This window comes from Eulemur rufifrons, chromosome 7 (assembly GCF_041146395.1).
Source record: "Eulemur rufifrons isolate Redbay chromosome 7, OSU_ERuf_1, whole genome shotgun sequence".
In the NCBI taxonomy this organism is placed as follows: domain Eukaryota; kingdom Metazoa; phylum Chordata; class Mammalia; order Primates; family Lemuridae; genus Eulemur; species Eulemur rufifrons.
The window spans coordinates 278,882,434-278,908,359 of record NC_090989.1 but is presented as its reverse complement, the minus strand read 5'-3'; the positions used below and the strand labels follow the sequence as shown (position 1 = coordinate 278,908,359).

The following is a 25,926-nucleotide window of genomic DNA, read 5'->3' as shown; positions in this document are numbered from 1 at the left end:
AGAAAGGGCTCCTCCTTCTTCCTACAGGACAAGGAAGGGGTCTTGGGCTGGGCGCCCGCTAAATGTTCTCAGGCAAATCCCTTCTCTTCTCTGGGTCTCAGGCCAAGCTCTGGCTCTGACCTCTGGACCCTCCCTTTGGAAGCAAAGCATTATTATTCTTCACCTTTGGGTCCCCAGTTCCAAATGGGCTTTAAGGTGGGGCGGGTTGGGGTGGGGCAGCCTTGCAGGGAGGCAGCTTGTCGGAAGCCACTTCCTGACAAAGGCCTGATGAGTCAGGGGCTGTAGGTGGCATTCTCTGCTCAGGAGGGGGCGGCCCAGCAGGTGGGCAGAGGAGAATGTTCCCTCCCTCGCTGGCTGCTCCAGATCTGGACCATTCCAAGCCTCTGTCCACATCCCTGGCATCTTCCACCAGGCTCCAGGGCCTGGGCCAAGGAAAGGGGGTGGGAGGGCCTAGTGAAGAGGGACAGCGTCCAGAGTCCTTGCAAAAAAGCAGGGACCCTCCTGCCTTGCAGAGTGGAATTGCTATAAAAGGAGCTCTTACAAATTATTAAGAAAAAGCATAGACTTTCCAAGAGACAGGCAAGCAGAGGGTATGAAATTAAAAAAACACAGATGGCCAATATATGTGTGAAAAGATGCTTCAATTTACTCAAAACTAAAAAGCAAACATCACGGGCCGGGTGTGGTGGCTCACACCTGTAATCCTAGCACTCTGGGAGGCCGAGGTGGGAGGATCATTCCAGGTCAGGAGTTCGAGACCAGCCTGAGCAAGAGCCAGACCCTGTCTCTACTGAAAAAATAGAAAGAAATTATCTGGACAACTAAAAATATGTAGAAAAAATTAGCTGGGCATGGTGGTGCATGCCTGTAGTCCCAGCTACTTGGGAGGCTGAGGCAGAAGGATTGCTTAAGCCCAGGAGTTTGAGGTTGCTGTGAGCTAGGCCGACACCACAGCACTCTAGCCCAGGCAAAAAAGCGAGACTCTGTCTCAAAAAAAAAAAGTGAACATCACAATGGCCTCAAACATAAGGGCAGAGGTTCCCAGCATCTCAGAGTTGAGAAATTCTCTGATGTCTAACTTTCTGAATCTTTCACAGTGCTGATGGCTATATTAATTTTCTTTCTTTCTTTTTTTTTTTTGAGACAGAGTTAGACTAGAGTGCCATGGCGTCAGCCTAGTTCACAACAACCTCAAACTTCTGGGCTGGAGCGATCCTCCTGCCTCAGCTTCCCAAGTAGTTGGGACTACAGGCGAAACACCACGCCCAGCTAATTTATTTATTTTTAGTAGAGATGGGGTCTTGCTCTTTCTCAGGCTGGTCTGGAACTCCTGAGCTCAAGCGATCCTCCTGCCTCCGCCTCCCAGAGTGCTAGGATTACAGGAGTGAGCCACCTCACCCAGCCTCATTTTTCTTGCCTTAAAAAAAAAAAAAGACAAACAAGAAACTTCATTTGTCCCCCATGCAAAGATCATAACTTTTTAATTACAACCAGTGATTTATTGAGATACAGTACAGAGTTGAGAACTTTTAAATGTCTCTGTTCTGGATGTTTTCAAGTTGTCTCCGTATCTGGTCCCATCTATCCATGACAGGGCCCCCACCTCCTGTTCCCTGCAGGAGGTCTTGGAGCAGCCATCTAGCTCAGTGGCCAAGGACTCATCTTGCTGCCTTTGCTTGCACTGATGCCTTTACCTGGCGCGCCCGCTCTGGGTCTGCCTATTCTCGTATTTAAACAAGGGTTGGCCGGGTGCAGAGGCTCACACCTGTAATCCTAGCACTCTGGGAGGCCAAGGCGGGAGGATAGCTTGTCAGGAGTTCGAGACCAGCCTGAGCAAGAGCGAGACCCCGTCTCTACTAAAAATAGAAAGAAATTATATGGACAACTAAAAATATATGTAGGAAAAATTAGCCGGGCATGGTGGCACATGCTTGTAATCCCAGCTACTCGGGAGGCTGAGGCAGGAGGATTGCTTGAGCCCAGGAGTTTGAGGTTGCTGTGAGCTAGGCTGACACCACGGCACTCTAGCCTGGGCAACAGAGTGAGACTCTGTCTCAAAGAAAAAAAAGAAAAATATAAAATGAAATAAACAAGTGTTGCTGTATGCATACAATGGAATATCATTTTTTAAAAATCCTCACAAAAATTTATTCAGCTATAAAATGGGCATGGTCATTCCTACCCCAGAAGCTGTGAGGGCAGGAGGAGACAGGGAAAGCCCTGCCGTGGTGCCTGGGACGTGGCACACGCTCCACAAATGGCAGCTCTTCTGAATGTCCGTGGAACAAGCTCCTTCCTGCCAATCGGGTCTCAAGGCGTCATCTCCTTGGAGAGGCCTTCCTAGACCACCTCGTAGGTGGCAGCGCACCCCCACTTGTCACCCTGTCTCATCTTAATGCTTATCACTCTCTGAAGTTATTTTGTTTATTTGTTGTCTTCCTCCTCCAACATGAGAATATGGGGACCTTAATTATCTTGTATACTCTTATATCCCCAGTGTCTAGAATAGCACCTGACACATAGTAGTGCTTGATATGTTTTTGCATTTTAAAATAAGCTCCATGGAAGTATAATTTACATGTAACAAAATGCATCCATTGTAAGCGTACAGTTCCATAAGCTTAGACAGGTGTGTACTGCCGACACCACCCCACTCAAGACATAGACCATTTTTATTCCCCCCGAGTTCCCTCTGGAGTTTTTTTGCAGTCAATTCCCCTCCACCTCACCCCCAGACAATAACATTTTTTTGTGTGAATTGATGAATCTTGAGTTGTCAGGGACCAGCACCAGGTTTGGGGGGAGCTATTCACACGTGTGCATAGCACTCTCTAGTCCACAATGCCTTTCCACTTTCCCCGTCTCATGTGCCTCTCACATGAGGCATGGATGCTCAGAGGGATTAGGTGACATGTCACAGAAGGTCCCCAAAGCCAAGACAAATGGTCCCTGGGTCAGGATCCTGGCATGCTGGGAAGTCTGTGGGTGCTCTAGGCTCACGGGCCCCGGTGCACCATGAAGGCTGGGGAAGGGCTGCTGTGCCCCGTCTCTACCCCATCTGGCCTAGGCCTCACTGAAGAGATGTCCTGTGGTGTCCAGATGCCAGCTAGCTCCAGCTATCTGCTCCCTGGGCACAGTAGACCCTTCTGGTCCCTATAGCTTGGGCTGTGGGAAGAATGAAACAAGGTGACCAGCATCACTGGCTTTTGGTTGCTCAAGGAGAGCCAGACACTGGATGTCAGGAGACTTGGCCTCTGCTCAGGTTCCTCCTCTGCCTTGCTGTGTGCCCTTGGCAAGTCACTTTCCCTCTCTGGCCTCAGTTTTTGCCCCTATAAAAGGAAATCAGTAAACTCTGCCACCTTGACTTCAACTCCACCTATGACTCTCTGCCACATGAATGCATCCTGCTCTTCAAAGGTCAGGCCTTTGCCCATGCTGTCCCCACTCCCTGGAATGCTGTCCCCAGTATCTGCTATCAAGATTCTTCTTTTTCAGCTTCTAGCTCTGATTTTACTCAAAGCAGAATGTCCTGCTCCTTCCTCAAGCTTCTCTACCATCTTGAGAGCGGGAACTGAAGAATACGAGAATGACAGGTTCTGTTTGTTGGCAGATGACTGACCCTGTGCACTTTGTTATCTCATTTAATCCTCCCAACATAGTGTCGTTCTTCTCATTTGACAGATGAGGAGACTGAGGTTCAAAGAGGTAATGCCACTTGTCCAAGGTCAAAAGGAGGGCAGCCTGGGCTTCCTCATCTTTTCATCCCCAGTATCTTATGGAGGGCCTGGCACACAGGTGTTTGTCACCTGTTTGCTGAATGGCCGGTAAGCACGAGGGTGTGCCTGTATCACTTTAATCAGTCAGGTCCACCTACCTCCTAGTGCAGACAGGCCTGAAGTATAGGTGCTCAGCAGTGTTAACTGTTATTATCACCACTTTCTGCCTTAAGTCACAGTTACAATAACAGGGTGGCATGCACGAGAAGTGGTGAGCACTCAGGCACCCGCGGGAAGCAAGCAGAAACTGGACGGCCCTTGTTAGAACGCAGGACAGGAGACCTGAGCATTGGTAGCCAAGGAAGGCCTCTGTCACCCCAGTCCATGATTTGGGGATCCCAGTTGTTAACTTGACTGTCTCCCCTACCAGCTGGGGAGGGAGGTCCTGCGACTGGAACACATTCCTCAGGTAGTGGTGACCCACCCACGCCCAGGCCCATAGGCCAGGTACCCAAAGTCCATGCCGGTCTCTGGGTTTTGATTCTGACAGTCTTTTGCAAACTGCAAAGTGCTATTACTTTTTCCCTTTCTGAATTGTCCTGTCCACAAGCTGCCTCCCGAGTGAAACACCCATATGCTGGACCTGAGTAATGCCCGCCCGGCATTGGGGCTGGGGTGCCTTTGGGCCAGAGCCCTCCCCGCCTCCCCCCTTCCTCCAGCTATTGCGCAAGACAGGCCGGCACACCTTCTGGGGCAGGTCGGATCAAGGCCGGGGAACTTCCCGAGTGCAGCCGGCTGTGGGCAGGACTGGGGGCTGGGGGAGCGCTTCAGGGAGCAGAGGGCGGGAGGAGCGCGGCGCGGGCTGGCGCGCAAATTCTGGCACGTCGTCCTAGGCTTCCCCTACCCTTCCCGCACGCCCTCCTTGGCGTGATTCTCTTCCCGTGCACGGAGGGCAGAAGAGGGTGTCACCAAGTCTGGAGCCCCCCAGGGCACCCCCAGTTCTTTCAGATGCCCCCACCAGCCCCATCTCTTCCCTTCGGTCGGGGTCGAGTGCGCTCTCTGCGCGTCTCTCCTCCGTCTCCCTTTCAGGGACCTTCTCTTTGTCTGCGTCTCCCGGGCGGTCCGGGCGACTGCAGCCCCGGTGCCCCGCCCGAGGCCGGGGAGGGGGCGGGGCTCTCCCGGGGCGGGGCCTGGCGGGCGGGGCGGGGCCTGGCGGGGCTGCGGCGCGGGCTGGCGCGGGAGGCTGGGGCTGCCGGGACGCGGCCGGGCCGGAGCGGAGCCGGAGCGGAGCGGAGCGGCGGCGGTGGCCGGGGGCAGCGGGGCGGCGGGGGCAGGGCGCGCCGGGCTCCATGGCGCCAGCGGCGTCCGCCTGAGCAGCACGGGCAGCGTCGGGCGGAGGCCGGATCGGGCCGCGACTCTCCCTCGCCATGGGGGACGTGCTGTCCACGCACCTGGACGACGCCCGGCGCCAGCACATCGCAGGTGAGGATCTGGCCGCGCCGAGCGTGCTCAGGGTTCGGCGGGGACCCCCGGGCCACGCCCCCCGGGGCCCGCCGTCGGCGCTGGGCCGGGGTCTCCGGAGAGACTGGCCGGGGCGGAGCGGGAGCTGCGGGGACCGAGCCCCGCGCGCGAGCTTGTTCCCTCCGAGTCTGGGCGCCCCTGCCCGCCCCTTCTGAGCGCCGCCTTCCCCTTCTTGAGGGGACTCAGAGACCCTTCCCTACCGGATCCCTTTCGGAGCCCGGTCTTGTCGGATCCTCCAACCCGTTACTCCTGATCGAATGGGGGGCGGTTCGCAGACTGCGCCCCCTCCCCCGGGCTATCCCAGCCCAGAAGCGTTGCAAGCCCACTTTCTACCCTCTTTGGAATCTCCCCCACACAGCGCGTCCTGCCCTTCCTCCCTAGCTGTCCGGGCCCCCAGCTGTCCCGGCCCCAGCCCTGGTACACGTGGCCAAGGCTTCCAGGGAACCGGCTTCTCAGGGCCCAGGGCTGATCCTGGGGAGTGAGTGGGGCAAGGCATAAGATGGAATGCATGGAGGACGTGGGGTTCCATGTCCTTTGGCTCAGACTCAGCAGGCTGCTTCTGCTGGCAGCGGGGACCAGGGGCTGGTCACTGCCAGAGCGGGGCCCTCGCAGGGCGAGTTCCCAGCCGCCTCAGCCCCTTCCTCAAGCCAGCCCTGTTCGTCACTGCACAGTGGCCGCTTCTCCGAAGGGTAGCTGTCCCCAAGGCTCCTGGGGAAGCGCAGGGGCTGCAGCAGGATCTTGCATTCCTTTCTCCCCAGGCCCCGGAGAATGGGGAGACGGGATGAGAATCTCTGGCTGCCTGAGAAACTCAGCCCTTGGCAGACCTCTGGGCCTGGGGAGGCTGCCCTGGGTGGAATCCCAGCGCTTGTTTCCCAGGCGTTTGATCTCGGACAAGTCTCTTAATGTCTTGGCACCTTGGTTTTCTCCTCTTTAAAATAGGGTCAACGATTTTTTCCTTATTATGAGTTGTTGAGAGACTTAAGTGAACTAATTCATGTAGTTTGCTTAGTACAGGGCCTGGCATAGGGGAGCCGGGTCAGGTGGCCTCAGGGGCAGCCCATGAAGAGAGGAGACCGTTCCTCATGGCCGCATTTGCTTCTCCCTGTCCAGTGGACCCAGAGCACCGTGTCCGCCTACTCTTATCTTGATGTCCTGTACAGTTTCAGCAGCCATGGCCTCCACACTCCCTTGAGAGCAGGGACCCCTGACAGCAGTTGACCAGGTGTGCCTTTACTCCCTGTCCCCAGGGACCCACCCTTGCTGGGTACTAAGAAGGTGCTGGGGAGGCCTGCCGAGTGACTGCAGTTCTGGGCCTGGCCAGGGTGGCCTGAGCTTCCCTCTGTGCCAGGCCTGGGGCTGGGCTCGGGTGGGGGTGACGTGGAGATGAATCAGACCCTCTTTAGCCTCCGAGCAGCAGGGGGTTAAGTACTGGAAAGCCTCCTTGTAGGACAAGGCCTGGACTCTGGGAGGAGGAAGGGCCAGGGCGGAGTCTTCCTGTCCCCTCCCTGTCGTGGCAACCTCCTGGGGCTCTGGAACAGTCCCTCCATTCAGGGCCTGCTGTAGGCCCCTCACCCGGCCTGGGTGTGGGTGGGGTACGCCATGCCTTCTGTGGGGTTTTTCCTCTCCTCACACCCAGCTCTGGCTCTCCTCGTCTTCCTGCCTCCCGGACTCAGAACTAGCCCACCCTCCTCTCCCCCAGTGTTATCGGGGAAGGCACTGAGACCACAGAAGGTGAAGTGTCCTCTCCTGGGGAGGGTTGGGTTTGTTTTGCGGATGCCAGACTGGGTGGAAGAGGGTTGTGCTCACTCAGGCCCTGCTGGCCTCTCTCTTCTCAACACTTCAGTGCTAAGAATAACCCTCTTCAAATGCCTCAAATTCCTGGTCCAGGCTCACCTGAGGGACTCCTGACATGCAAGGGTGAGAGGTTAGAAGGGAGAAGCCAGGAAGCCTCCCAGCGCCCTGCAGAGGCAGTGAGCTGCCTGGGAAATCTCTGTTGGAGGGAAGCGAGGAGGGGAATGAGGGCGTGCCTGTGCCACCCCAGTGAGCCGCGCACTCTCCTCGCCCCACCCGAGGAGCCGTGGGCACTTCCATGGCAGATAATTAAAATTCCGGAGCCCTCCCCACCTGGGACCTGGGTCTACTCCCCGGTAGAAATGTCAGAGGTGGCAACACCCCTTCCCACAGTACTCGGAGCTCCCAGGCCCTTGAGGGTTCTGGGGCCTGGCTGCAGCTCTGTGCCCGCCCTGCGCAGGTGAGCAGGTGACTGCAGCCTGCCTGCAAGTCCTGGCAAAGGTCAGGCGCACTCCTGTCCACAGTGCTGTTTTGCTGCCATGGCACCTTTCATCCTGGGATTTCAAAGCCCCTGGCAAGTAGGGGCTTGTTCCCACACCAGCAGCCCCTGGGGTGGTGGAAGGAGGAGTCTCTCCTACTTATGAGAGGGAGCAAGGGTGGAGGAAAGAGCCCTGATCCAGAAGCTGGGAGGCCTGAGTAACCTCAGGCCCTGGCAGGCCACTTACTCTCTGGGTCTCAGGTTCCCTAGCTGTGAACCAGAGGGGGTGTGCCACTTGGTGGCTGAAGTCCCTTCCAGCTCTGAGGGCCTAAGGATAAAAATCTCAAAATTTCCCCATAAATCTCCAGACTTGAGCCTGCTCAAAGTCCTAAAACACAATGAATGCACAAGTCACATAGCTCACCACTTCACCCTGTGCTTTAGCTGACCTGGCCTTGGGCCAGCATCTTAATCTAAGTTTTCTTATCTGTAAAATGGGAATAATAATGGTACCTGCCTGCTGGGTGCTGAGGGGAGTATGCGGGTTGGAAGCCAGCCCAATGCCTGGGGCATAAGAGGTGCTCAGCAAACACTTGCTGTTATCATTGAGACTGTCCTTGCCTCTCTGTTATTAGGTTCTCTGGTGGGCTAGGTGGGGGGGGGTTGGAGTTTGGAGTTTGAACGTGGCAACTGCCGCAGAGGTTGGGGCCCTATTTCTCTGAGGTTTGTCCCATCCCTGGTGTCAGGGTAGATTTGAGAATCCAGCTGGGTTTTCAGAAGCCTTGATTACGGTGATCCTTCTGCGTTGGCAAACGTGTGAGGTGAACGTGGGCTGCCTGCAATGGGTCTGGAGGGCAGTGATGGGGGACCCATATGACGAATAGAAGGAACAAGGCCTTGGGGCAGGTGGCTGGGTCAGACCAGTCCATACCTTCCATGTGGCCCAGGGGGCAGGGATATGACAAGAAAGTGGAGGTATGTGGGTCATGGGTGGGTTTGGAGCTGTACGACGATTTCTTTGCATATGGCCTAAGCCACACAAACTAAGATGCTGCAGGTGAGGGATTGGGTGCCCCTCGCAGGACACTTGGCATTGGCTGGGGTGGGGGTCCCTTTCTGTTGCTAGGACAGCCTTGAGGGACTCCTGTATTGTGGGGAGGTCTCCCTCCGCACACAGGCTGCTGTAGGGTTTGCAGGGTTTATTATCTGAGCAGGCAGGTCGGGGAGGTCCCTGCTCCTTCCTCTGCCCTGCTCACCTTTCCCCTCGCTACTTTTTTTTTTTTTAAATAGCAGTTTCTCAACACCTGTGAAAAGAAGGGTGAAAAAAATAAATAGCAGCTTTATTGAGACATAGTTCACCTACCATACAATTCACCCTCTTGAAGTGTACAATTCAGTGGTTTTAGTATATTAGCAGAGTCGTGCAACCGTTGCCTCTATTCATTTTAGAGCATTTTCGTCCCTGCTGAAACAAGCCCCTGTGCCCATCAGGCGTCCCTCCAGTGTGTCCCAGCTCTAGGCAGCTCCTGCTAACTTTGTGTAATTGCGAAAGTAATGCACGCACAGATAATTTAGGAGGGTAAAGTAAAAAAAAATGAAGGCTCACTCCATCTTTCTCCTTTCAATACCACGCCCTGGAAGAAATCCCTTCAGTTCTGTGTGTCGCTGTTTCCAAACGTATCCCTCTCTGTGCACACACTCTATAGCTTTGTTTATAAAACCAGGTCCTATGGTATGTTTCTGTGGTTGATTTTTTTCACTTGGTAAGTTGTGGACATCTTTCTGCGTCAGAGCGCACAAGTCTACCTCGTCCTTTCTTGGTGGCTCCTTTCTGTGCACAGGGCACTTTGTCCCCCGTTCGTGGACCTTGGGTCAGTTCTGGTGCTTTGCTGGCGTGCACGGTGCTGCGTTTCCTCCACAAGGTTCCAGTGTCAGAGAGGCCTGAGAATAGAACCCCTGCGTGACGTTCTGATTGATTGACACCTACCCTGTGAGGAGGCAGCAAACACTTGATACCCTCCTGCCAAGATGTACCTCAGTACTGAGTGTTGTCACCCTTTTTGACAATCAGCTGTGAGAAAAGGGGTACCTTGTTTATGTATGGAGCAAAACAAATAATGCCTTTTTCCAAATTGGTTTTAAAAAATCTACCTCTCTACATGTGGGAAGTGGCTCTAAGTGCCAGGAGCGAAAGGATGGAAGTGTTCTGCCTTCGGCCACCCCACCCTGGTGAGCAGCTTCCTCATTGTTGTCGCGGGCTTTGCAGAGAGAGCAGGCTGGCCGGAAGCAGTGCCCAGGCTGGGCTGCTGCCCTTAGCCGAGGTCTGGGTCAGCCCCTGGGGGGGCAGCATCTGGGGATTCTGCTGTCTCTTGTGACGGGTCTTACATAATGTGCTTTTGTTGGCTTTGACCCTGCCCTCCCCTCCCTCCATCCTCCTTCAGTCCCCTCCGCTCCTTTCCCATGCCGTGGCCTGAGCACTGGCCTTGCCCGCTCAGAGCCGCCCAGCCTCCTCGGGGCTTCCAGTCCTCCCCACATTTGGGAAAGAGAACTTTCTAAACCCGAACTGGGCCACAGCCCGCCCTCCCTGCTGCCTGAGGAATGAGGTTGAAAGACAAGAACAGGAATTACTCAGCCACCATCCTGCGACAACTGCTTCATTCTTAGTAGTATTTCCCTCCTGCGTTGATTGTTACACATTGCTGGGACCATGACTCAAGTTTGTGTCTGCTCCTTTCCCTAAATAAACATCTAATAAACATCTCTCCTAGGTCATTAAAACCTCCCTGGAAGCATTCCCAAAGGCTACGTCTTGGACAGAGGACAGAGGGAAATTTTCTTAGCCTTTCCCCTAAAGTTGGATGTTGGGTTGTTTCATACATGTTGGTTTTTAGGGGCAAACGGAGCCATTGTGTGTTTCCTTTCCAGCTCTGGTCACCTTCCCTGCTGAAGACAGCCTCATTCCCCAGCCTGACTCTTCCCTCTCTCTGTTCCCACCAACCTGGGCATTTTGAGGGCAGCTCCTTCCTGGGAGCCCCTGACAGCTCTGAGCATCCTTCCAGGAGGGCTTGAAGGGGCTGATCCAGAGCTGGGGATGGGGATTGGTGACCGTGGCCTCTGGGTGTGTGGCCACATAGTCTATCTGCCTCCCTAGCCTGTGACATGCAGGAAGGGATATATTATCTGTTCAAGAATGGTGATTGATGGAGGAGGGAGGGCTCCGAATGATAACTGTGAAGATTAGTTATAGTTTAACTGAGCGCTTACTGTGTGCCAGGCCTTCCTTTCCTGTGTTATCTCATTGAGTCCTTATCTCAGTATCAGGCCCAGAGTGGGGAGTCCAAGGCCTTAGCTCTTAAAACCAAGTTCCACTATGACTCCATAGTTCCTGGTGCCCAGACTGGGCAGGGGCACATTGGACAAGGCCCTAGGAGAGGCCATCAGATGCCTTGTGGGGGAGAGGCAGGAGCAGGAGCCGAGTGGGCACACAGGGGCGTGTGTCAGAGGCTCCCAGAGGATGCACCGATGTAGCCCACTGCCATTACTCAGTCTGAGACTCACAGTCCTTGTCTCCTATTCGCCCCCTCCTCCCCCGTGGGCAGAGCTCATGACTCACTTCACCCTGGGTCTCCTGCAAGCATCCTCCTGTGGTTGCAGAAATTCCTGAGCTGCTTTTTCCTTCCCCTGCCCACCCCCACCCACTCTCTGCCTGAGGAAGAGGGTTTTCTGTAGACCGTGCTGGGCAGAGTTTTAAGGAAGGAGTAGAACGGATGCCTGTGTTTAAAACCCTTGAGGTGGTGCAAAGCCACGCTCCTCTCCTGATAGATCTCAGGGCCTGAGTCACAGAAGCCTTCTGATCTCACAGATTTTAAAACTGGAAGAACAGGAAGTGTCTGCCCCTTGAGGGTACTGGGTCCACCCCCTGGGACTGGTCCCAGTTTTGGTTTTGTTTTTTTTTTTTTTTGGAGATGTACTACCTCTGGCCCACGGAGGTGAAGGGACCTGCCTGGTGAGTCCTTCCTTTACCAGTGGATGGTAAAGGAAGCAGGGGCCTGAGAGGTTTCGGGGCAGGCTCTACGGTCAGATTGCCTGGGCTCTGCCACTAGATGGACTGGTGTTTTGGGGCAAGTTGGTCACCCTCTCTGAGCCCTAGTGTCCTCTGTAAAGGAGGATGATAGTTCCGGCTTCTCAGGGTGTGAGGGTCAAGTGTGACAGCCCCTGGACGGTGCAGCACAGGTTTGGGGGACACTGAGAATGTGTGAGTGGTGGCTGTTGTGACTGTTATGTTATTGAGCGAACTTGATGCCCAGGGAGATGTGCCAGGTATGTCCTGCAGCCTCACGCACCCCCAGCACCCCGTCACGTGCTCCGGGAAGTTGACATACCTCTATGGCCCTGGACACCTGGGGCTTCAGCCGGTACTTGGAGGGTGGTGAGAGGGAGCTGTGACCGCTCGGCAGAGCTAGTTGGTCATTCAACAGCATCGCCTGACCCGTGGCAGGGCACAGAGGATAAAGGGTGGAAAGGCAGATGGGAACATGCCCCCCTTGCCTGGCCATGTGCTCAGAGCTAGACTTGTGAGTCTCAAGCCCAGTCTCGTTGACCATTTGCTGTGTGACTCTGACCAAATGGCCATGCCTCTCTGTGCCTTTTCTCTCCATCTGTGACCTCAAGACCAAGATCTGCTCTTGGGAATTCTCTGCCACTGAAAATCCTTTCCTAGGGGTCTCTAGGCGCCTTCCGAAGGCAGGGGTGGGTGGGCTACAAGGTAGAGGTGGAGGTCTATGCCTGTGAGACCCTCCAGGGATATGATGGGCTCTGGCCCCAGACACACTCAGCTCTTCTTTCTTTTATTCATTGAATCAATAGTTATTGAGCACCTACTGTGTGCCAGGCACTGTGCTAGGCACCAGGGATGCATGCTGATACATAAAGTCATGTGTGGTGCCTACCCTGTGGTGCTTCCTGGCTGGCTCTCCCTCCCCAGGGCAGGGAGGGTTAGGTAAGGAGTCACAGTGGCTGGCCGTGGAGAGGAGGGGACTTTGTCCTAAGGGTCCCAGAGAGGCCACTGAGGCATTTTCAGGTCTGGGAGGGACATAGTGAGGGGCCTGGGGGTGGTGTGTAGAGTGGCCCCGCCTCAGTAACGGAGACATGCAGGGTTGGGGTGATCTGATGTCTGCCACTCCTGGCCCTACTGGGCTGATGGATCCTGCAGATTGTTTTGTCAAGGCTGGTCTCTAGCCTGTGGTCCTGCAGCCTCTGCTTCCACCCCTCTGATGATGGGAGACTCACTACCTTCCTAGGCAGCCCTGAATATGAGAACCTCCTTTCCTTCCACGGGCAGGGGAGAAAGAGGGCTGGAATCCAAGGACTTGCTTTTGAGAGCCTGCCCCAACTGCCCTGTCATTTGGCGGATGCCTTCCCTTCTCTGGGGCTCAGGTTTCTCATCTGGGCATAACAGTAGCCCAGACCCCCAGGTTGTTGTGAGAGGTCAGTGAGACGATGAGGCTTCAGCACTCTGCGCTGAAGGACACATTGGCTCCTGGTATCATTAGCGGTTACTGTTGTGTGTAGTCCATGTAGGACACTGGCCAAGGGAGTTCCTCTTCTTAGGGGATCAATGGGGCAGGGCGTGGGCCAGGGCTCTGGGTGGGGATCTAAGTGCAGTGGCGGCAGCTCCAGTGGGTACCTGGGCATCCGGGGGGGGGGGGGCAGAGGAAGAATGAATTGCAGTTTGCCATGTGTGAACCCCCTCGCTTCCCACCCACCCATCTGTGGCCAAGCCAATGGCAGCAGCCGCCCATCTTCCCCACACCCCAGCTGAGCAGAGCTGCTTGTGTCCAGCTGAATTTGTAAAGCTAGTACTTTCTAGAAGAGGAGTCCCTTGGGCAGGAAATTTACCCATCTCTCATTCTCCACCCACCTCTAATCCACCCCACCTGCTAGGAGTCATCTGTGGGTGCAGACTGGGAGGCTGCCACCCCAGAGCTGATGCTGGGAGCCCTTTGTGGGGTGCAGGATTGGAGGCAGGTGCCCTGGGATGGGTGCCAGGTGACCTTTGGCAAGTCCTTCCTCCTCTCTATGCCTGTCCGCACAGTGGGCACTAGGACCGTCTCTAGTGCCCTTCCAGCTCTGACCTCGGGAGCCTGTGGGCTTGGGCTGCATTGAAGGCACAAAGCAGGTACAACAGCTAGGTATTGCATGAGGCGATTTTGCTGTTGAAGGAAGAGCCTGCGTGGACAGCCGTCTTGTGCCCAGCCTGAGCTGGGAACTGGGGACGAAGCAGTGACATGAGCCCTGATCTCACGGAACTCACGCCAGCCAAGAAGTTCCCATGAAGCTGGATGCTCTGTGGTTTGAGTTACAAAGACAATGGATCTCTATGTTTCCCAAAGTGCATGTTGGTTTAAACACTCAGTCAGCCCGACTCAAGAGGCAGTGTGTCTGGCCTGGGCTGGGTGGCAGCAGGATTCTGCCACTGAGAACTGTGTGGTCCTGGGCAAGTTACTGTCTTCCTTGGAGCCCCAGCTGTCAGTAAAATGGGACCAGTGGTCCCTGCCTCTGGGGTGGGTGAAGATTTCTGGAAGTGCACCACAGCCCCTGGCGCCTGCAGGGTGCTGGGTAAATGGCAGTTAATTGCATTTTAGCTGAGTTCTTAGGAGAGGTGGGTGTCATTTGCCCCGGCCTGTCGGGATTTAAGGGGTGAGCCAGACATCCAGAGTGGGAGGGAGCTGGCACTTGCACTCCTGCTTTGCTGTTTGTTTTTGCTGTTTTTGGTTTGGTTTTTGAGAGCAGTGTGCTCTGAGGGGTGGAGGGGAGAAGAGAGAGTAGAGCTTAAACTTTGGGGAGTCCAGAACCTGCTGTCCCCCAACCCCTGCTTTGAATGTAGAGGTGCTGAGGGGCAGTGTCTGCTTTTCTTTTTCCAGCCTGGACCCCTTCTCCTCCTAGTCAGGGGGACCCTTTGAACCCTTCTAATTGGTCCCCACCCGTTCCCATCACTGAGCACCCGAGGCCCAGAGAGAGGAACGGCCGTGACCACGGGCCACGGGCTCGGGGGCTGCAGGACCGAGGTGGAGCCCAGAGCCCTTGACCCAGCACGAAGCTTCACCTCTCCCACTTCTAACCCCCCCGCCCCAGACTGCCCCAGACAGCGAAGACATGGTCAGGGAGAGCGGTTGGGCGGGGCGGGGCGCAGAGGTTGTAATTTAGAGAACGGAGTAAACAAGGCTGCGGGAGAGAAGCAGGCGCTGTGCCGGCCTCACAGATGAGCCTGTGTCTAAGGCAGCCCGGGCCTGTGCACACGCAGACAGTGAGGTGTTGTGTCCCATTAAAACAGCAAAGCCACACTCCCCTCCCGCCCCCACGCCCACATCTCAGGCTGCCAGGAAAAAGGGAGGGGGAGGGGCGGCCTTTCCTTCCAGGGGGTGGGCACGACAGTCACAGCTCACTGTGCGACTTTGGTCAAGGGGTGTCTCCTCTCCAGGCCTCAGTTCCCCATCTCTACAGTGGGGTGATCCCCTCAGGGAGGGTGGCAAGGACGGGGACGATCGGAGCCAAGTGGTTGAATACAGCAGGCCCTTTCTCCCACCCTGACCTCAGGCCAGTTGGATCTCACAGACTCTTCCTTTCTTTCTGGCCAGAGGCAGGGGCCTCTCTCTCTGAGCAGAGGGGTTACTTTCTCAGTGACCCGAGAGTCAGCCGGGTCCTGGGAGGCCAAACCTCCAGTCCGGGCCAGGCCTTAGCGGGCTGCCCAGCTCAGCTTTCCTGCTCTCCTGTGGAGACTACGGCAGAATCAGGGAGGAGCTGTTTCTGTGCCTGCCCTGCAGGCTGGGGCTGGGGGCCTGCCTGGCCTGGAGCCCCTCAGTGGGGTCCATGCGAGCCCCACCCCCGCCCCTCGTCCTGCCGTCCCCTGTGTGGCTTTGGAGAGTCCAGCTCTGTGGATGGGAGGTCAGTCTAGCCTCAGACCTGCTCAGACCTGTGTGGCCTTGGGTGACTCCTGTCTATTCAGGGCCTCAGTTTCCCCCATGGTTCAATGGAGGGGTCAGATGAGAGCCTCTGGTAGTGGAGTGACCTTCCCAATGAACATGTGTGACCCTCCTCAGACCCTTCCAGGCTCTCCTGTGCCCTTAGGGTCAAGTTCCAGACCCTGAAAAGCCCTCTGAGACCCACGACTACCCAGGAGCCAGGAGCACTGTTCCCTGGGCCCACCAGGCTAGGCCAACCCGCCTCTGGGCTCCTGCCCCTTGGCCCTCTCCCACCCCTAGCCCCACGCCCTGGCTCTTCTTACCTGGCTGGGATTCTAATTCTCATCTCTACTGTGAGCACCTGGCTGGTTCACCATGGGCTCCCCTGAGGTGGACAGCGTGGCCTTGGGCACAGTGTGGCCTCGCAGGTCAGAGCTTGCTCCGCCAGCTACTGGCCAAGTGCTCCTGGACAGTTCCTGTGACTTTGTGCCTTGGTTTCAGTAGCTGTAAAATGGGAATAATAGTAATACTTTATATCACATAAAGCACAGCAAATGCTCAGGAATCGATGGCTATAATTAACACTGATCTGTGTGAATTGGTTTCATCCTCTAGCAGCCAGTGACGGAATAAATGGCATCACAGGTTGTAGGGTGGGGACCCGAAGCTCTCTGGATCAAGGGTTTGGTAGGTGCAGAGAGTGTGTGTGGGGTGGGGGCGGTTATGGAGGGGAGGGGCAGATGCAGGAGGGTCAGAGGCACCTCCCACCCCCACCCCCACCCCCCAAGACTTCCCCTCCGCCCTCCACATCTGAGACCCACAGGCACGAAGCGTGCGCAGCCGTCCACAGCTGCCTTCATCCACAGCTTCCTTGCGCCTGGTGGATCCCAGGTGGACTCTGGCTTTGAGGCCGGGAGAGGCCTGGACGAGGGATTTGCTCTGGGACAGGCTGACCCTCCCTCTTGGTTCCCTCTGGGTTTCTATCTGTTCCTGGCCCTTCTGTAGCCCTGAGTGGGACAGGCAGGGGTGGCACACCCGGGCCCTGGTCCTGGCGCCCCCACTGACTCACCGAGCGTCGGGCTCAGGGGCACACATCCGCTGAGGGCCCACCACGTGCTTGGCACTGAGCTGGCACTGCCCATACAGCCCCGTCAAGCTCACCCAGGCCCTGCCCATGGGGAGCTCATGGCTTGGCAGCAGAGATACATCGGACAAATAGTTACCAGCCAGTCACTAATTAAATCATTATCAGAGAGCAAATTGCTGTGAAGAAATGACCATTCTTCCTAGAGAGCTCGCACGTGTCCTGTGGGATCTTCCCGGCAATGCCTGTCACTTGCTTTCTAGGCACAGAAGAGGAAACAGGGTCTACCGAGTGGGTGGGAGAGCAGGCTCAGGTCTGGGCAAGTCCCTCCCCACGTGGTGTCTCAGCTCCTTGTCACCTGTCTCAGAGGTGTGCTGTGAGGCCCGGGTCCTGCCACTGGCCCCATGCAGGGCTCAGGGTGGGTGGGCCGGCATCTGGGTTTTAGCCCTGGGACTGTGTAACTGCAGTGAGAGCTGGGTTTGTAGCCCTGAAATCCTTCTTGAATCCCTAGACAGAAGCATGGGGTCTAGAAGCTGCTATGACTAAAGCATTGGGGTCTCTAAAGCAGCGGTCCTCAACCTTTTTAACACTAGGGACCGGTTTTGTGGAAGACAGTTTTTCCTTGGGGTGGGGGAGGTGTGGCCACCTCTGCTTCACCTCAGGTCATCAGGCCGGGGAGCACGCAACCTGATCCCTCCCGGGCACAGTTTGTGGTGGGGTTCAGCTGCTATGAGGGTCTGATGCCCCTGTTGATCTGATGGGGCCAGGGCTTGGGCAGTGATGCAAGCAATGGGGAGCAGCTGTGGGTGCAGGTGGGGCTCCGCTCACCCGCCTGCCTGCCTGCCTGCCTGCCCTGTTCCTGGCGGGCCATGGACTGGTGCTGGTCCAGGGGTCGGGGGCCTCAGTTCTAAAGGCCAGGCAGGAGATGGCAACCCAGGAGGGTGATTGTTTCCCCTCCTCACACACTTCACTGTTAACGCTGGACAGCACAAAGTTTGCCCGAAGCCCTGGGTGAAATCCACCCAGGCATTCCACACCCAGAATCTATTCCATGGCTATTAACAAAATGGTTACATTATAGCATCATGGTGAAAAGGGAAACAATGTATCAGTAGCGTTGTTCAATGGCATAATATGTAGCCATTGAAAGAAAGTGAAGATGTAGTTTTGGTTTTTTGGTTTTTTTTTTTTTTTTGAGACAAAGTCTCACTCTGTCACCCTGGGTAGAGTGCAGTGGCGTCATGATAGCGCACGGCAACCTCAAACTCCTGGGCTCCAGCGATCCTCCTGCCTGAGCCCCCTGAGTAGCTGGGACTATAGGCGCCACCACCACACTTGGCTAATTTTTTCTATTTTTAGTACAGATGGGGTCTCACTCTTTTTTTTTTTTTTTGATTTTTTTTTTTTTTTTTGAGACAGAGTCTCACTCTGTTGCCCAGGCTAGAGTGAGTGCCGTGGCGTCAGCCTAGCTCACAGCAACCTCAATCTCCTGAGCTCAAAGGATCCTCCTGTCTCGGCCTCCCGAGTAGCTAGGACTACAGGCATGTGCCACCATGCCCGGCTAATTTTTTCTATATATATTTTTAGCTGTCTATATAATTTCTTTCTATTTTTAGTAGAGATGGGGTCTCGCTCTTGCACAGGCTGGTCTTGAACTCCTGAGCTCAAACGATCCGCCCACCTCGGCCTCCCAGAGTGCTAGGATTACAGGCGTGAGCCACCGCGCCCGGCTGGGTCTCACTGTTGATGAGGCTGGTCTTGAACTCCTGACCCCAAGCGATCCTCCTGCCTTGGCCTCCTAGAGTGCTAGGATTATAGGTGTGAGCCACCTCGCCTGGCCAGAAGATGTAGTTTTGTATGTTTGAAAGTGTGTATGTCTGCATAGGCACAGAAAAAAATATAAAAGGAAATTCACCAAAATGTAAATAGAGATTATTTTGGGGTGGTAAAATAATGGATTATTTAAATTTTTTCTTGATTCTCTCTTGACCTTTTTTTTTTTTTTTTACAGTGGATATATTAAATCAAAAAGAATAGCCTTATTATTACTATTTTTTTTAGAGACAAAGTCTTGCTCTGTTGCCCAGGCTGGAATGCAGTGGCGCGATCATACCTTATTGTAACTTCAAATTGCTGGGCTCAAGCGATCCTCCTATCTCAGCCTCCCAAGTAGCTGGGACTACAGGTGTGTGCCACCATGCCCAGAAAATTTTTTTTCATTACTATTTTTTTTAGAGATTATTATTTCTTTGCTCTGTTGCCCAGGCTGGTCTTGAATGCTTAGCCTCAAGTGATCCTCCTGCCTTGGCCTCCCAAAGTACTAGAATTACAGATGTGAGCTCCAGTGCCCAGCCCAGAATAACTTTATTGACTGTATTTTGTGGAACAATTTCATTTCTCTATCTGACTCCAGAATCTGAGCTACCCTGGCCTGACAAGAGCCCCAAGGGTGTTGCAAGTGCAGGTAGGCTCCAGAGAGAAGAGGGGAGAGAAAATTCTGGAAGGAGGGCGTTTGAGCTGAATCTCGAAGGACAGTTCAGAGTTGGGGTACAGGCAAGTGCAGCAGGTAGCCCAGCACAGACAGCTGCCTGTCCGTGGAGGGGGCTGAGCGCAGCCTTGAGTGCCAGACAGAAGAATCAGGGAGTAGGGAGCCCTGTCTCACCGTCACTTCGTAGCTGGACTTTGGAAAGAGGACGTTCCCTCTGCCACTGTGGGTCAGAACAGCAACAAACATGTATTGGGCACTTACTCTGTGCCCTGCTTTGAGGCACCTGTGGTCGTGGATGGGTGGGATTGCAGTGGTTCAATCCAGAGACGGGGCTGATTCCATGCGTACGGAGTCTCTCCGTGCCAGGTGCGGAAGGCTGGGTGGGGGCATCAGGGTGGTGAGGAGTGGGTGGGTTCCTGTCCAACTGGGAGAGTCTATGACCCATCCGCCCTCCAGCCTTCAGATGTCCCTGCTCACTGTTCCGGGCAGAATGTGGCTCCAGGCCTCCTGGGTGATGTGCATGGGATGCTGGTATCTGGCACTGAACTTGGGTGGCCGAAGGTGTGTGAAACAAGAGGCTGAGCTCAAGGACTCCTTTCTGTAGTGCTCAGGGCTTTCCTGTCTTCATTGTGACCTCAGCTCTCTGTCTCTCCTTACCCATCTGTAAAGTGGGAATGGTTGTAACCACCTCCAAGGGGGTTGTGAGCTTTGTGAGGGATGCCATGCTTAGTGCCTGGCACACAGTAAATGCTCAGGGAGTATTTCTGCCCTCTGGGTCCAGCCCCTGCCAGGGTCAGGGCTTTCTTCCAGGAGGAGCCCCGGCAGCCTAGACTCAATTAATAGGACGGTGTTAGATCTGGCATTGGCAGTGAGCTCTGACCTCCCCCTCAGACCTGCTGTGGCTCCCACCTGCCAGCATCCACCAAAGAACAGGTCCCCACAGTGCTGGAAGCTTGACCTTTCAACTTCGAGCTTCCTGCTTTGTTAGTGTTGTTATTGTTCCATAAGCAATAGCTAATGATCGAAGAAAAATTAGAAAATACAGATAAGTAATAGAAAGAAAATACAAATCACCAATAATCTTACCACCCAGAAATGGCTTTCAGGCATTTTCCTGATGCATAATCTGTTCTTCCACCCTCACAGTGGGTTGTGGGCATCTGTATACATGTCATCCCCTGCAGTTTGTCGAAAGGCTACAGAACATTCCATCGTGCCCCGATATTCTGTATTTTAACTTGCTCAGCCAAACCCCTATTGCTGGGCAGTTGGGTTATTTCTGTTTTTCAGCATTGTAAACAGTGGTGTGTTGGAAAACTTTAATCCTTCGCGTGGGATTAATCGTTGATTCCACCACTGATGCGAGCCTGCTTAGAGTCAGGCCTTGTCCTGGGACAGAAGGTGCCATGTGGGGAGGTGGCCGTGGTCCTCGCCCCCCCTGAGGATGCCCATCTGGGAAGACAGACCCAGCATGGAGCAGGGGGGTCTTTGGGAGCCAGGGAACAGCACTGGCCCAGACCTGGAGACTCATGGGAAGCCTGTTAGGGGAGGGGGCCTCAGGTGAGACATAAAGAATGGAGGAGGAGAAAGGCCCGGAGCAGAGAGAGCTCAGGCACTGGGGGAACTAGAACTTCCCAGAAATCTGTGCCAGCGTTCCTGCCAGCCATAGTAACGGCACCTCCCACGTGCTCGACACTTGGTAGTTGTTTTCCAAAATACCATTACATCTGTCCCTTTTTGGGGCAGGGGTCACTGGCTTCCTTTCTTCTAATGGGGACACAGAGGCAAAGTGAGGTGTCTGCCCCAGGTGAGCGGCTGGCAGACCAGGCCTTCCTGCCTGCGCCAGCCCAGAGCAGGCCCAGGAGGCTGGAGTGTAGGATCTGCTCGGCTCCGGTTTCCCGGGCTCTTTGCAGGTGCCGTATCATCTGACAGAATCCTAGCAGGAAGAGAAACTGAGGATCTGAGCTTAGATGACAGCCTTGGTTTGCATGACGGGCAGGTGGCCTTTTCTGGTGCTGATGTGTGACCTCGGGGTGGCCTGGCCGGCTCCAGCCCCAGGCCCAGCCCTGGCCTCACTTGTGCAGGAAGGGCCCTGCCTGTTGGGCTGTACTGGGATTGGAGAGCCCTGGGCTGGGAAGGTCTGTCCCCAAGCTCCTCCTATTTTTTTTTTTTTTTTTTTTTAAGAGACAAGGTGTCCCTCTGTGGCCCAGGCTGGAGTGCAGTGGTGCGATCATAGCTCACTGCAGCCTCCTACTCCTGGGCTCAAGTGATCCTCCTGCCTCAGCCTCACAAGTAGCTGGGACTACAGGCGGGCGCCACCATGCCCGGCTGTCCTCCTATGTCTTAAGATGCCTGGGAGACTGAATTGCAGAGCTCTGGTATAATCTCACAATGGACAAATGCTTATGTGCCAAGTGCTATGCTAGGTGTTGGGAATATGTCATGAACTAGACAGACGGAGTCCCTGTCCTGGTAGGAGAAATGGACACTGAACGATGAATTATTAAAGCAAAGTTGTGCTAATGACTAACAGGGGGTTCTGACCTGAGTGAGGGGCTAATGACAGTCAGGGACAGTGCCTTTGGCACCCCAGGCTGACAGCTGGAACTCAGGATCAGTTTGATCAAGGCTGAATGATAGGCTTCCCTGGGCCTGCCAATGTGTTGTGAAGGGACCTTGTCTTATGTTGCCATTGGAGGACATTAGGGCCTTCAGGATCTGGCACAATGGTGTCCAAACCCTTCACTGGACACATGAGGAGGCAGAGGGCCAAGAAGGGTGAGAGGCTTGTCCCTGGTCACCTAGCAGCAGTGCTCATAGCCCTGTGTCACCACCTCACTTCACTGCCCGGTGATGGGGACAGTGAGCCCATTCGCATGCACCCTTGAGGGACCCCTGGGGAAGCAGACACAGAACTTGGCCTGAGCGGAGTCTCCCAGGAAGCACCCGTGGGGGGCCCTGTAGGCACCTGGAACAGGGTGCGGAGGCAGGCAGGGCCCAAGAGGAGATTTGCTCTCCCATTTCCTCTTCTGGCTCCCTCTGGAGCCCTAGGAGACCTGGAGCTGGTGACCCGAGGGTGGGGCAGGGCCTGCGCCCCCGCTGGCCAAGCTCAGAGGGTGGGCCAAGGCAGTCCTGTTATTTGCATAAACTTCCCTGTGTGTGTAAAGCGTCTCGTGCCCGGGGCCCTGGCATCCCGGCCTGGGATTGGGTTTCCTCTGGCCCAGCTGCCGGCACATGAGCGAGTTTTCACATTGGCTCATCTTGCCGACCCCCCCCGCCCCGCCCCCCATGCTCCTTGGCATGAGAAGACAGAATCCCTCCCCCACCTCCACCCCACTGCTGCGAGGACCCTGGGAGCCAGAAGCTGCAGGCAGCAGCATGCGTGCACGTGTGTGCATGCGTGAGAGTGTGTGAGTGTGAGTGTGAGTGGTGGGTGGGCGGGGAGGAGACTGGGCTCCCAAGGCAGTCTGGGAAGGAGCCTGACTGGCACAAAGTGAGGAGAATGTTGGCATTAGAGGGCGCTTGGCTAGTGAGATGTGCAGGGTTTGTGGGTTTGTGTGTCTGTGTTTAGCCCTTTCCCACTGGGGCTGGGCCACAGCCGCTGGCACGTAGCCGGTGTTAGTTCTTATTGGAGTAGCAGCTGGCATATATTGGGCTCCTAAGGATGGGCAGGCGGGTGCCAGTGCTTCTCATACATCTTCTTTAGTCCCCACAACTCTTTGAGGTGGGTGCTCTTTGGCCATCCAGCCTCTGCTTGCACACTTGCAGTGATGGGAAGCTCCCTACCTCCTGGGATCACTGGTCCCATACTGGGCATCTGAGACAGTTAGAAGCCCTCGCTGGAACCCTGTCTTCTCTGGGCGGCTTGAGAACGGGCTCCAGGTTGGCCAGGGCATGGCTGTGGCTGGGCTCCCCCAGCGTCTGCTTTCCTGGGGAATTATCCAACTCTGAGTTTTAGGGAGAGGAGCTCGTCCTCCCTCCTTTTCCTTGGCAGCCCCTACCTGTGCCCAGCCCTTTATAGCTTCGTTCGTCACATCCTAAGTAAGTCTGCAACTTAATGTTGAAACCATAGAGGTATTTTCCTTAGCACTGGTCTGGGTGTCTTAGTCAATGCAATAAGACAAGAAAAAAAAGAGAAGCACAAGATACCAGGAGAGCCTCGTGGAGTTCAGGGCTTGGGGCCAGCGAAGCACATTCCCGGCCGGTGCCTGCCTGTGGCCTCTACCCCCGAAGCTGCCTGCGGGAGCCGAGGCCCGGACGGGCAAGGGGCTTGCCGCGGGCTACTTTCGAGTTGGTAATGGGGCCGAACAAGGACTTGGGGCCCTTGGTTTCCCCAGCTGGTACCGTCTCTGGTGATGATGAGTCGGCGTCTCTGGTGAGTGCTGCGGCAGCTGAGAGGGTGGGTGGGAGCCTCCCCGCTGCCGGGCAGAGCGGCTGTGCTCCGCCGGGGCGCGTGGTGTGCGTGGTGTGCGGTTTGCCTGCGTGTTTCTCGCTCCACTTCCCCTTTCGGATTCGCTTACCCTCCGAGGGATGAGGGCCCAGCGAGGTCGCACCCCAGGCGTGTCACCTTCCATCGCTGACTGCCCTGCTGAAGGACCAGGTAGTTGCTATTCTGGTGGCCCTTTGCTGGTCCCCATTTTGTGGCGGGAAACAGATCACTGAAAACTGCCGTTGGCACTTGTGAAAGATCCCACTGTCCACGCGACCCTGCATTCCCGCCACCAACACTCGGACAGGTGGGACTCAGTCATTGCCCTTGGTAGTGCAGGCCCCGCGTGCCCAGGCCCTGTGGGTTTACTCGTTACTTTGAATCCTCGTGACGACCCCACAAGGTGGGCGCTGCTGTCACTCCCACTTTACAGCCGAGGAAACCGGGGTTCAGAGAGAATTAGGCTACATGCTCAAAGCCCTATAGCCAGCGACGGTGGAGGGAGGATTTGAACTGAGGTCTGACTGCAGGAAGTTGGTGCTGCGCTGATCCGTGAAAGAGCCCTTCGTGGGGCAGGAGGTACCAGTACGCATTTCTGGCATAGACTGTCGCTCTCGTGCACGACGGACTTTTGCATTTCCTGGGTCTTCTGCTTGGCACCCTCTCCCTCCCCAGCTTCCTGGTCACCTCACAGGGACTCCTCCTGTCTCAGCTGCTACGTCCCTCTGGGAGTCTCCTGTGCCCCTGCAGACTGGGTCAGTCGCCTCCTGGGCTTCAGTGACCTCCTGTGCTTTTCCCAGTCAGGGCACTTAGCCATGTAGTTTTTTGTTGACAATCTGTCTCCTTCATTAGACTCTTCAATCCCCCCGATGGCAGGGGCTGGGTTTGTCTCGCTCTCCCCTAGGTACCCGGTGCCCTGGGGCTGGTGGATGAACGAATGAAGCCTCCGGGAACCTTGCCTGACCCTGGGTCTGCCGCCATCTGCCATTGTGGCCTGTCCTGGGCTGGCTGACGGAGGACGTGGGTTCCAGGCTGGGTCCCATCCTCAGCCCTGCCTCTTAGTGGCAGTGACCTGCGGGTGCCACTCAGGCTGGTCATGGGAGCATCCCGGGGCAGAGGCTCGTCAGCAAGTTCTTCTGGACATCCCAGGGTCCAACTCCAGGCGGGACGCTGGGGGAAAAGTTGGTGGCGCAGGGCAGGGCCGAGGTGGGCACTGCCAGTGTGTGTGCCTCGTCAGAGCTGCAGGCTGTGGACTTGGGCTGAGAGGGGGTGTGCTAAGGAGCACCAGGGGACAGGGCGTGGAGTGACAGCAGCCAGGCCCGGTTACGAAGGCTCAGGCTCCGGCTCCTCTGGGGGTGGTGAGGATGACAAGGGAGGTGAGGGATGTTGCTGAGAAAAATGGGTGACTAGGTGTGAAGGGGATGGAGGGGAGTGTTTGCAAAATTACTGTCATTGATCAGCCACCCTCGGAGGTGGCCTTGGCCATGGCAGCGGGTGGTGCAGGACAGCAGCTGAGCGCACCCTGAAGTGTGGGTCCCTCCTGGGGGGTAATGCTGCTTGGCACCCCCTCTCCACCCTCCCAAGGGCGGGTCTGTGTTCCCAGAGAGCCGGGATGCCTGGCCCTGGGCTCCCCGAACGCGCCGCCACTGCGGCTGTGGCTCCGGCTGCTGCCAGGCCGGCGCGATGAGAGGGCTTTTGTTTCCCTCTGTTTGTGTCAAGACGGATCGGGATCGACTTCCTCCCACTGAGGCGCCTGGAGCGTAAAGGAAAGGGTGGCCCCGGGTGGGCGGGCCTTCCGTCTGCTTTTTTTGGGGGAGCATTTCTTTGGGTCCCCCCACGCCAGGCCCTCCTGCCTGAGAGCTCACTCTTCCCCCCAGACCTGCTGCGGCTGAGCCCTGGTTAGACATTTGCTCACTGCAGGGTCTTAAAGGCAGCTTTGTGAGAAGCCCCGCTGGGGCTGGCTCCTGGCTCCGCCGCCTCAGCCCCAACCTGCCTTCGTGAGGAGGGGACCCAGCCAGCCCACCCCTCCTCAGGCTCCGTCCCAGGCCCCCGGTGGCCTCCTGGGTGACCGTTTGGCATCTGGAGCTGGATGGCCTTCCACTGGCTGTTCATTCAGCGCGTGCTTGTGGATCACCTGCCTGGGCCAGGCAGGGGCTGGGTCCGTGGGAGCCTCACAAACGAGGCGCCGAGGAGAAGGCCAGGGCTGTGGGTGGAGGCCGGGATTGTCTGTGGGGAGCGTCCCAAAGAGGTGGCCTGCGGGGGCGCTGGGAGAGCGTTCCAGGCTGGGGACCCAGAGACCAGAAGCCAGATTTCCTCCTGTGTGTGTGAAAGTCCCGCTGCCTTCTTTCTCCCCAAGCTGGTCTCCGGGGAGCTGGGCCACTAACAGGGTGATGGGACCCTCGCAGCTTTTCCCCATTCCCCCAGCCTCAGTTTCCCCACTTGCCCAAAGGGAAAGCTT

The 25,926-nt window shown here is 56.0% G+C and overlaps 1 protein-coding gene across 1 annotated transcript in view; it reads left to right on the top strand.

Moving 5' to 3' along the window:
* The first annotated feature begins 4,963 nt into the window (after positions 1-4,963).
* Positions 4,964-25,926, top strand: part of NIBAN2 (niban apoptosis regulator 2) — a 53,494-nt gene continuing 32,531 nt past the window's right edge. The window contains exon 1 of the mRNA XM_069474690.1: positions 4,964-5,198. Coding sequence (XP_069330791.1) covers positions 5,144-5,198 — 55 coding nt within the window. The 5' untranslated portion in view covers positions 4,964-5,143. The remainder of the gene's footprint in view (positions 5,199-25,926) is intronic.